The sequence below is a fragment of the Megachile rotundata genome, chromosome 1 (genome assembly GCF_050947335.1).
Source record: "Megachile rotundata isolate GNS110a chromosome 1, iyMegRotu1, whole genome shotgun sequence".
Taxonomy (NCBI): domain Eukaryota; kingdom Metazoa; phylum Arthropoda; class Insecta; order Hymenoptera; family Megachilidae; genus Megachile; species Megachile rotundata.
In genome coordinates this window covers 7,327,755-7,340,778 of record NC_134983.1, presented here as the reverse complement: position 1 = coordinate 7,340,778, position 13,024 = coordinate 7,327,755, and the positions used below count along the sequence as shown (strand labels likewise).

General features: G+C 31.7%; 1 protein-coding gene across 14 annotated transcripts in view; it reads right to left on the bottom strand.

Annotated features, from left to right (window-relative positions):
* The window catches only part of Tomosyn (syntaxin-binding protein tomosyn), a 96,965-nt gene that overhangs the window by 65,525 nt on the left and 18,416 nt on the right, over positions 1-13,024 (bottom strand). For 13 of the 14 annotated variants that reach the window (XM_076537026.1, XM_076537022.1, XM_012279320.2 and 10 more), the window contains exons 4-5: positions 11,100-11,234; positions 4,659-4,722 (exon numbers count right to left, since the gene is read on the bottom strand). In XM_076537026.1, coding sequence (XP_076393141.1) covers positions 4,659-4,722; positions 11,100-11,234 — 199 coding nt within the window. Of the gene's footprint in view, positions 1-4,658; positions 4,723-11,099; positions 11,235-13,024 lie in introns of those variants that run through there. The other variant, XM_012279327.2, reaches the window with a different exon arrangement.

Below are 13,024 nucleotides of genomic sequence, written 5' to 3'. Positions count from 1 at the left end.
TAAATTTGCAAATTTATTTCTAAAAATCGAGAGCAAATAATGGAAGAATTCTCCTCTACAATTTATCCGAAGGAAGCCTACGTTGCACCGAAGTGTACGCAGAAGAAACATTTACACTTATCAATGAACAACCTAATATGGGTTAAGAATCATAAATATGTGGGTTTAATGTAATAAGATCAATTGACAACAAGAAATAGAGGGCTTTCTGTGAAACTTTTCTAGAAAGAAAAAAGAACTCTTTTATACTCCGTACAATACTTGTGAAAATAATTGGAAAAATGTAAATACAATGGGAAAGTAAGCGTTCACGCACATCTACGTACATGCTCATATAGAAGGTGTACGAAAATGAACCATAATTATTATAAATGCAATTATCATCGTGTGAGAATAAGTGAAGCTTTCACGTTGTTCCAATCTTTAAATAAAATACATGTGCATTCAGTAACAGTACTTTTAACTAATTAACTAATTAATTTCGTGTATCAGATATTGGAAATGGGATTCTAAATTGAATGAATAACCTAATTATTTCAGATTTTTCAACATACTCTAAACGTACATAATAAATTTTATATAAATACTTTCTTTCATTCTTCTTTATTTAATATTATTTATTATAAATATTACGCTAAATTTTATTTTAAAATACAATTTAATTTCTTAGCTATTATCTTCTAATAAAATATTAATATCTAATGAAACTTCGAATACGTGTCTTACCTTTAATGTTCTTAAGAAACCTGTAACCTTTAAATTTAAATTCTAGTAACATGAACATGGAAATAAAAATATAAATATGAACATACGATCATATCGTCATACTATTTTCATATTATTATCACACTATATTGTTTATGTAATAAGAAGATATGAATATGAAGATTAAAAATTTCCCCAAAGTATTTTATCTACAGGGTATTACCTGTAACACTACTCACAATTTTTCTCCCACTTGCAGCCACCTTACGAAAAAAGTTTAGAACAATATTTGCAGGGTATGAAGTGCGTAATAAATATTAATAAAGCAAATTTTGAAAACAGTTTGTTCTCTTGGCAAAGTCAAGGTCACCTTGGGTTTTTTAAATAGGAACACACATTTTTTTTTATTCATAACATTAGAGGACATCGAGACGAATTCAAAACACATACTACATGATATTTTTATTAACATATTATTCAATTTATAGAAGTGGAAATATGAAGTAAAAGACCGGAATATTACGTGATGGAAGGCGGCATATATTTTGAACACGTAATTAAATAAAGTGTATTTTTCTTACATTCTAGTCGCGTGTTTACATTCAGTAATCTCCTCGGAACCAAATAATGATTACACTACCAAAGTCAAAAGCTAAGTACTTCACATTTCCACTTCTGTAAATCGAGTAATATGTCAATAAAAATATCATGTAATATGTGTTTTGAATTCGTCTCGATGTCCTCTAATGCTATGAATAAAAAAATGTATGTTCCTATTTAAAAAACCTAAGGTGACCTTAACTTTACCAAGAGAACAAACTGTTTTCAAAATTTGCTTTACTAATATCTATTGTGCACTTCATACCCTGTAAATATTGTTCTAAACTTTTTTCCGTAAGGTGGCTACTAGTGGGATAGAAATCGTGAGTAGCGTTATAGGCAATACCCTGTATATTGTGGAATACACAATTGTTTATTTAAATTATACACACACGTATACACACGCATGTCAATTTTTACTATGCAGAGATGAGAAATTACCTAGCGGAAAAAATACGAACCTGATTGATTATAAACCTTTTCAGAATTGTGATACAGAAATAATATATTTCGTTAATGGTTAAAACTATTAAATCTACTATCTATATCTGATTTGAAGATTGAGAGATTTGGGAATTTGGGGATTGAGAAATTGGAGCATAGAGAAATTTAATAATCTTCAAATTTGGAAATATAGAATATTAAACATTTAGGAATTTGGAAAGTTAGAAATTTAAAAAGTTGGACATCTAGAATCTCAGTGATTCAGAAATATAATAACTTGAGTTTCAAAAAATTCAGGAATACAATACATCAAAAATTCGGGAATTGATCAGCTCTTCGAATAATCAAGTGTGGAATTCCACACACAGCCAAATTCCATGTATGGAATTGTCCACACATTCCACACAATTCACGCGATCTTGATTTGAACCCACATGCAAATAGAGCTCCTCCGAATCAGTCGAACGTCCATTCGATTGCTTTACTTTATATTTTTTGAAATTAATTGTTCCATTATTAGAAGTAAATCTTATTGAAACTTTACTATTAACAATTTGTGCTTAAAGTTATACAGCGATGTGAAAAAGTTTTCAAAATATTTTTTATTTTACAATAAATTAATGACGTAATATTTCGGTTCATAATGCAGTTATCGTAGTATTTATAAACAATTCGATTAATCATTTGCAAGATTGCAGTTAGAACAGAACTGCGTTAGTCCCCAATATGGCGCCATTTTGAATGACAAAAAACCCTTTTTGGTGGGAATACTTCTTACTTCATTGATGAATAATTATAGTTTATCTAATATTATTCTTCAAGATTTGTAAAGCTAGATATTAGACTATAATTGATATTTAATAATCAACGTAATTATTCATAAATAAACGCATCACAAATAGAAATATGTATTTCTTTATTTATTGCACCATACGAAAGTTCCAAATAATTTTTCGCTTCTTTGATATTTTTATTATTTTTCTAGATAAAAACCAGAATATCAATCATACAACAATACCTTTAACATCAGCAATCAATCGAATTATATTTAAATAACCATTAAAAATCTCAATACTACACATTTCTTTATTTATCCAACTTCAAAGAGAAGTTCCGAATATTTTTTCACATCGTATGCAGCATTCGTAATATCATAATTGATATAATATGTAGTTCGCTTCTAAAAGCATCAAAGACGAGAGTGAAAAATACTGAATGCAAATAAAATTAAAAAATGAAATAACCTAAAATCAATTTCATAAATTAATTAAGAACTCTGTTGTTTAAAAAAAGGAAAATATTGTACTCGCTGGTTTTATTCTCATCTCTGCATAGTATATAGAATTTTGTATATTCGCAAATTTAATATACTTTATTATTCCACTTGAAACAATTTCTATTCTTCATAATATCAAAATTATCTTATATATTTTACAATGTAACAGGTTCTATATTCACAAATTTAACTTAAATCTAATTTGAAATCTGAAATTTCATTTAATCTGAAACCACGTAATAAACTATCGGTTGCTCTATTATTTATACATACCAAGCTTGGTCAACTCGATGCCCAAATTTTCAAAATAAAAATCATATAATAATGAAAAAATTTAACAAATTTGTTTTCAAGCTTTGTACAATATTTTGTCCAAAGATTTTCGAGGGCTACGAGTTGCCCAGGCCTGATAATAATAAACTGAGACAATTAGTTTTGCAGTAACACACAGAATCTTTCCTGGCTACCCATAGACATCTTGTACACATGCGTGCTAATGCGTATATTAATGATGAATTTGTGTACAATATAAAAGTGATCATGATTACGAGACAAAATTCTTATCAAGCTCTTTATTAATTCTGTAACCAACGCACTGTACTACTATAATTTGTTATATTGATATAAAAGCAATGGGACTCCGAAAGAAAGTTATCGAAATGAAATTTCAACAATTACAAATATTAAATACAAACATATAATTGTACAACATACGTGTTTAATATTTTTTAATTATAAACACATAGGAAACAACTCTGCTTCGAAAAATTGTCAATTCTTTAATGTTCGATCAATATTTCATTTAATTGATTTTTAATAGATTCTCGTTTTTAAAAGACCCTTGTTATATTATCGCAAATATAACTGTAGCAACGACAAATTTTTCAAATTGAAAATTTCGAGTTTTTTTTCTTATTTTTCTTGTATTATCTACCACTAGAATGTGGTAGTTCGTATGCGACCACATAACAGGTACTATATAACATGTACTGTAATATATCCAGAAATCCTAACCTCAAAATCTACCACTATATTTTTATTAAAAAAAAAGTATTTCTTAACCTAAAAGCATATCTGTTACAAGTTCATGTTTATTTATTATACAGAAATTTGATTAAAAATTCAAGATTTTCCAGATTAAAAATTTCTGAAAGCATAGTTTCTAAAGCTTCCATCATCCAAACAAGCGATTCTAAAATACTCGATCGAAGACTACTGAAAGTAAAATGTAATCGAGTTCGTCGAAAGGGAAATACTGAAACCATAATCCCATTACTTTTTCATCTGTATAATAGTAGATGTAAGAAATTGAACAATGAAATTCGATTATGAGGGAAGTAAGTTAAAGACTCTTTTTGCACGACAATTAGCATGCACGCATGCACACACACAACATGCAAGCACACACTTCTGAGTTCTGTTAACACGTCGAGAACGAAATTGTATTAAAAAAGAGAGAGACAAAAAAGAAAGGAAGTAAGAAGGTGTTAGAATGAACCTTGAAGATATCCTAATATCTGGATTTTACTTCACAGCTCGATAGGAATTAAAAAAAAATGTAAATAAAGGAATGTCACGTTATGGTAAGGATGGAGAATAATGCAAAATAAAACGTACTCAAAAACACGCGTACCTTGCTCAAATCTAAAGGATTATCACTCAAGTGTACTACAGCACCAGGATGGGTCTTTCTAGATCTGAAAAATATATATACATATATAATATATGTGCGTCTATGTACGTGTAGTGTTGCTGAATAATGTGTATTATCGTGTTCATGTTTCTTTATCGTGTAATATACGTAAATTAGATTTCAGGTAAGTTCTATCCTAATTTCTCTTGATCATTTGTATATTTTCATCTGAAACAGCTTGTATTCATCGAATATTTCATTCAGTTTCTAAATATTCGTCAACCTCTGAAAACAATAGCGAAACTAGAAATAAACAGAAAAAAAGAAGTAAGACGGATGCACTAAATACGATAAAAGCTGTGCTTCTGTGCATAATGCAATAACATGTACCATAAAGGTTACCCTACAAGATCGTGAAATAACATTTTGAAACAGAAAGCAGAAGAACCAAAGCAACTTATAATCCTGTTGTAACACATTCGATCGGCTGCACTTTTCAGCAAACTTACGAGAAGGAAAAATGTATAAAACTCAGTCGTTTTAATTTACAAACAAACTGAAAAACTATACAAATGAAAATTAATCAATTATTTTCGATAAAATAACCATACACGTTTCAAGAAAAGAAATTTTTATGAAACTAGCATATAAAATTTTAAATATAGTACTGCCCAATGAACTGTCCGTGAAAGAACATCTGAACCATCCGAGGAGGTATCTGGGAATGGCGGGGATAGGACAGTTAACTCGACAGTACCATATTCTCAAAAATGTGCAAAATTTGATAGACTGAAAGCGTGTTCCATTTACGAAATTTTTCATTTCATTTAATATTATTCTTCTTTAACATGTTCAACACAGATATCTTAACACGTTCAGCTCAGATATATTAAGATTTTCAAAACCTTATCGACAGATAAAATCGCTTGTACGAAAAGGTGTACTGGACCGGAAAATGATGCGCTCGTAAATTCGGAAAACATGAAATTCCATTACTAAAATACGAGGTTTTGCAAATTGCAATTTAAAGTGCTTTTATTTCGTGTCACGAGTATCATCAATGGTTATCTGCGTTTATTAACTTACGACCGTAATATATCTCCCAGATGAAATCTGACTGCCACTTTAGGAGCCATACGGATAAAGATTTAAAATGCCGAACATAAACGCCGCAATCGGCATTCGTATCATAGTAAAGTATAGTCCCGGATATAGCGTGGTCGTAAAATCCTTCAGAAGTAAAAACACTCGAAACTGTCGAAACTCGAATTGTCGAAACAGTTCACGAAAAATAACAATCCATATACGATAAGAAATTTGTATTCCGTACAATATATTGTACCCTAAAATTTAACACTGTAACGTGATTGAAGTAATGCAAAGTCAAACATGTGGAAACAGCGATCGATGTGAAACCATCTCATATTTTCAGACCCAGTAAAAAACGAATAGGAAATATTTCTTCTATACATTCCTAATTTTCTGTCTCGAAACTCCCGAATCGAAATCAGATTTCATGTTCTGTTACACTCGAGCGATTTTACGACCGCCTTTGAATCCTCGCTGTCCGCTGCTTAAGCAGCATCTGGTCCTGAACGTGTTAAGCCGATATCGTCGATAACCCAAATATAACCCGGTCAACATGTCGTAGTAAATTTTCCTAGTTCCAACTTTCTCTTTCCCTGAAGAGAAAATGTTCTCTCTGTTCCGTAAAGCGCTTTTATGGGTTTTCGAAGATGAAATACGAGAACTGGTTAACGCTGGGTTAATCATGACGTCAGCATACACGAATTTCTCTAAGATGCTAAAACTTTGTAACGGGAGAACTGCGTATATTAAAAAAATAATATCCGAAGAAATTTTTGAAAAGCATTGTAAGGAATATGAAATGAAATTTAACTAAGCCCACGCGGGAATTAATGATGATAACAAAGGATCCGCACGAACTTTGTAACACCGTTTTCGTTTGAACTTAGCACAATTACAGAGGACAAAATAATAATCTTGTATAACCATAATCAACTCTTCCAAACAGAAAATGTTTAAAGTTGTAACTTATATTTTATTCTCTGAGAATAATATAATATTAAAAATGTATTATAGCCTGATGTAAAAATAGATTTGGACAATGTCGCAAGTTCAAAACTCGCTGAGTACATGTACATGTTTTTACTTTGTATCTCCTTTAACTTTTCAGTGAAACTAATTAAAAGACTGATATTTTTAAACATTATCAAATAAAGACAGTTTAAAAATTTGTTGATGATTGTGGAGAGTAGTGGTTTTGCAAAATTATTAATTTCAGTGTTCGCTATAATTGCGCAAAGTTTCAACGAAATCGACGGTTCAGAAATCGTGAAGTTGTGAAGCGAAGATAATCTGACATTTTCGCATCTCCTCTTTAAGAACCCTATAAATGCGATCCAGCGAACAGAGAGAATACCGAAGCAGCAAGACAGAAAATGAGAAGTGGGTAGGTGGTTTTCCGTTGCTTATGTTATCATGTCTGTCATCGTTGCCCCGAGGCTTATTTTGGGGTAAACTATAACGCCTTAAAGAGCCTCAGGGCATGTTGTGGCCTCTGATATGCCGTCACTTGCAGCGAAAATTATACAGTGCGCCTCTATCAAATTTTAAATTAGTTTAGCAACAGTATAAAGATTATAATTAAAATTGCATTTAACTTGCAGATTGATCTACTTGAATTGTACAGAAAATTGGACTTTATAATTTTCTCTACTTGCTATCAATCTTGATCGTATTGGTATTTCGTCGATTAATATCGTATTTCTTGTAAACTAATTAAATTAAATCTGTAAGCACTTTCGTTGCACAATACGTAGCTGTTGAAGAACATTTTTGCAAAGATTTATCTTAAAAATTTCTCGCGTCAAAATTCTTTATGAACATAGCCATTATGTGCAGTAAGTAACAAGGAATATGTTATAAAATATATTTTTCAATATGTCAGATCACAAAACTGTTAAGGATTTTTAATTCTTGTTATAATAGTCTCAGAAATATAACGTCGATGTAAATCTCGGTAATTTATAAGCGACACATCATATTTCGTTCACGCCTAACTGACTCGACAGATGAGGAGTGCTGATAATGAACCCGAGTTCAGTACTGCAGAATATCAAGGCTCGTATTCTCCCATCGAAGTATTAGTCATTTTATGCTGCCGACGTCAGCGCACAAGTTAACATTTTTCCAAATATTGTAAATATTAGACAAACTACAATTGGTTGATAGTATCTTGCAGTTTATTGATTGGAGCCCTACAGCTACACTCTACACACGCTCCTGACCACATCAATCGTCGACAACGATTTTTTCAAACGCTTTTATCGTTGAAAAACATATCAGTTTATGGATCACCGATATACATACATCACGCTATATTTCTACGGCTATTATACTAACAGATATATCATAATGTGAACCCAACTAGGTTCATTATAATATCAGATGCAGGGTGTTCCAATTAAATGTACATACATTTTTACAGGCAGTTCATCGATTTTTCGTTCTTTTTAAACATTGAAACGAAAGAACGAAATTTATGCTAAATTATTGAAGAAATTATTATTATTAAAAATGCAAGAATATAAACAAAATGTAGAGATAGTTTAGAAGCAAATATGAAATTCTCGTATTTCTTAGAGATGACATTCCTTTGCTTTTGATGTACTAAAAATGAAGTTTATACCACAAATTGGAAACGATCGTTAAACAAGCAGCTAGAAAATTAAATGCTTTCAAACATCGAGTAAATTAATTCGAAAATTCAATTTCAGTTATTAATAATACCTGAATCGGTTATCAAACGCAATAAACTAACCTAAAGTTAGTTTACTTTTTCTGTCGTTACATTAATTGAAAATAAACAAGGTAAATTGCAGAAAATTTTAAGATCACAGTATTATAGGTCCTTAAACTCCTTTTAACATCGTTATGAAATCAATAATAGATTATGCCACGTGAAAAAGTCGAAATAATAATTTTATGTTCAACAAATTATTTTTGAGAAATTATAAATATTACTTCTAATTGAATGATACATCCCCTTGAAAATATTTTATGTTATAGAAAACTCGTGCAAACTTCGCTAAACATTTATATTCATAGATATTCAAAGTGTGTATACATTTTCTTGGTGCACCCGTAATAAACGAAATTTACGACCACGCTATATTTCTGCGGCTACTATACCGGCTAGGAAAAGGTAAAGAAACTGCCGAGAATAGCTCGCAATCAACTACATAATCGTATACCTACTTTCATTTGGCCACCCACGAATTCTTACTAACTATAACTATAAACAAAAAGACAGGCTCTGATGCACTCCAAGTGCCCACATACTTTATGAAATTTCAAAATCGTTTTAAATTTTAACTTATTTCTTTTGAGAGGTATCATTTTTTCGTTTGTACAGTAGACTTTCGTTACACTACTGAACGGATTTCCATCATTGGAGATCACAATATCAAAGAAGACTTGGGTACCCTATGTACAGGGTATCTCACAACTAGTTTAGGCCCCTGAAATGGGGGGTAGCTGACGTGATTCTGAATAAGATTTTCCTTTGCGAAAATGGGGTTTGAACCTTCGTTTTTGAATTATTAAGGAAAAACACGGATCAATCAGAGCGCGAGGATTATGCATGCGCAGACGCGAGAGTGGCAGCTTCGGATAACGCGTGGTTATCCAACGCGTGGTAATCCAACGTGTAGTAATGCAACGCGTGGTAATCCTACGCGTAGTAATCCAACGCGTAGTAATGCAACGCGTAGTAATACAGCGTGTGGATAACCAACGCGTAGTAATCTAGCGCATGCATATTAAACGCGTAGTAATCCAACGCGTAATAACGCAACGCGTGGTAATTCTAAGCGTGGGAATCTAATGCGTGGTAATCTAACGCGTACTAATCCAGCGTGTGGATATCTAACGCGTAGTAATCCAGCGCGTGGATATTCAACGCGTATTAGTCCAACGCGTAATAATGCAACGTGTGGTAATTCTGAGCGTAGGAATCTAACGCGTGGTAATATAACGCGTAGTTAACCAACGCGTGGTAATATAACGCGTAGTTAACCAACGCGTAGTAACCCAACGCGTAATAATCCTCACGCTCTGATTGCTCCGTGTTTTTCCTTAATAATTCAAAAACGAAGCTTCAAACCCCATTTTCGCAAGGGGAAATCTAATTCAGAATCAGCTACCTCCTATTTCAGGAACCTACACTAATTGTAACACCCTGTATTGCTAAATGCAATTTACCACTACTAGAGCTCCGTGGCAGTATAACGAGAGTCTGCATTACGAATTTTGCTGCACCTTATATACGAGGATTGTGTACGGGTATACTTAAAAGAAAATGTAGGGAAAGAGTTTTGCATCAGACTTATTTGTCGATTTTAATTTTAATGCACTTCTGCAGCTTAGTGTTCCAGTTAAAGGTAACTTAAATTTCTGCTTCGTTTATTGCATGAAAAATATTCTCACGAAGTTATTCCAAATTAAATACATTTGTACTAAAATTCAACTAGAATACAAAATACAAATGTCAACAGTTTATGAAAATTTTTAACTTTAACTTCTATGCAGAATATTTCAGACTTGCAGAAAAACATAATTCTATTTTACAAAACTGTTCTGAGTGTTCCTACAAAAGTGACATTGCGAAAAAACTGTATACACTGTTATATGTGCTCCTTGACGTAGTAATTATAATTTTATCCTAACACGATTTTTAATGTGATAAACACAGCAATTTAGGTAACCAACTAGAATACCCTGTATAAATCTACAAATATCTAATGATGAAGTTGTACAAATGAATGTATTCGTCTTTCTATTTTGTTTTTAACTATCCTCGACAATATTATGTAAAAATAAATAGAGGTTTATCTTTTTCAAGAAATATCAAAAAATTAATATCGCATCGCATTGTGACTGCAAGAAATAATAATACAAATATTTTGAATATTAAACGGATTCCATCTGTTAACATAAAAATTGACTAACAAAGAATTAAATTTTGTTCCAACTTTACCAGCACCGACAATTGCCAAGTAATATTAATATTAACAGTTTTCCAATATTAAACAGACGTGTGTTATCGAAAACCTATATCATTAACCGACAAAAGGAACATCAAAATCAAAATCATCTAATGAAGATTCGTTGTAAAAACTAGTGACAGCTTCCCTACATTTTCAACTAAAAAAAGCCTACATTGTAATTATATAAATTTCCTTCCACATTCAGCGCATTAAGGAATAAGAGTCCGTAATAAAAAGACAAGCGCTGCTCGACTCTGAATTTGTGTGTATCGCTTACATCGTTCCCTTTATACACATATCTAATAGCATTGTTCGCCGTTTATGAATCGTATCAATAATTTGTTGGATCAATAGGCGTTTGCTTACTTACATTTCGATAGCCTTGTTCCAATTAATTACATATCCAGAAAGTACGAATGTCTCGATATGGAGTATATGAATGTTTCCTCGTTCGGTACCAACGTACAGCCATTTACTTTGCAGTGGTAGATGAATGCACGTTATTCTGTTAAAAATAAAACAATATACCATTCGATTACTACTTGAAAGAAAATGCTTTTCAAGTGGGGAATATTTAATTCGACGGTAACAACTTCTTATATATTCATGAACGGGAATATCGAGAAACATTTTTAGAGATCGATTAGAGATGGTTAAGCGTAATCTAATTTTAATGTATAAATGCTAATTATTGATCTATTGAAAGTAATGATATTTTGAACTGAATAGGTTACTGAAATTATAGATTACTGAACATTAAAAACGTCATCTAGAGTTAGGAAACAGAGGTTGCAGTGTGGACCATTTTCTTGTACGGAAACTTCATAAAAATAGCAGAGAAAAAATTTTACTAGCAACGACTTATATCAACTTTTTATATTTGCGTCATTTTTCATGGTATGATCTTCGGTTTTTCTTAATGAAATTATATGTATAATATATGAAAATGTTAGGCATAACCGACAAAATAAGCCGTTCGTACGAATACACGTATGTACACATATGTACCGCCGCGAACACCGCATGTTTATGTCACCGTGAAATCGGCGGTTAGTTATAAAAGAAACAGGGACGAGTTAAGACCGTGTTGCTGCGATTTACCTGCGATTCCGCTATTGTGTAAAATATATATTTATTTTGTGCACTCACACAAGACCAGTTTATTTTTCATACCAAGTCTCAACATCAAGATGAATTTATCTGACTAAGCTTCAAGACAATTGGCAGAAGATATTGAAGATGTAGTATTCCACTTAAAAAACTGAAGATCATTTTTTAAAAATAATGCAAATATACAAAATTAAGACAGATCATATTACTAGTAAAATATAGTATTTCTTCCTCCTCCATTTTGTAAAATTCACTGTGTACAACACTGGTCAATATTGTACCCTATACCATTAACATCATACAGTAAAATATGATCATATAGTAAACTAATCTTTAAATAAAATACTGAAACACGAATTTAACAAATTGTTCTTTAATATCCTTCGTAATCAAATAACTAAAAATAATGCAGGGTGTACATTGCACGTGGAAAGTGTTGGTTCAGCACATTAAAAGAAAGAGATACGACCTCGTTAAAAACAGCTTGTAACGTGCTATAATAGTAGACCTACCAAAAATTGCTTAAAATCTTCAATTTTGAAACATCGAATTCTACAAATTGACAAACTTTCATTATTTAACTTTTGACATTCCTTGTCTTCCTACTCGGTAGAATGTTCATGGAGGCATTGAAAAACCTTGGAACACTTCTCCCGGGAAATCGCATTCAAATGTTTCATGTGCGTTAAATCGCCTGGGTATCCTCGTAGAATCCTTCTCATTGCCGGTTTCATTTTTGAGAAGGAAAATATCTGCGGATACATCTCGCGATTACACATAACGTTTCGAACTACCGTGATATGGATTTTTTAAATTGCTTCCAAAGTAATATACTCAACGACATGTTCACAATATATGTGCAAATTCAACCGCACTATCACTTTAGTTATAATGGTAGTTTTGATTTGACCGTAATTTTATCTTTGAAAATAAGTACGTGTTTTCTTTAGAATCACAAAAGTCAGTTACTTCGAAGAACTGTTAATAATAGATTGATTTATCTGTATACAAATATCAGTATGTATCTGCACGTCATTTAGCGGTATCTTTACTTTTGCACGAACTTATCAAACTCGCTTATACGCAGAAAAATTGCAATGCAAACTGTAATTCGGAAACAAGGTGCTGTCTATATTAATTGTCAATATTAATGGAATGTCTATGTCGACTTTTAATATAAAATTT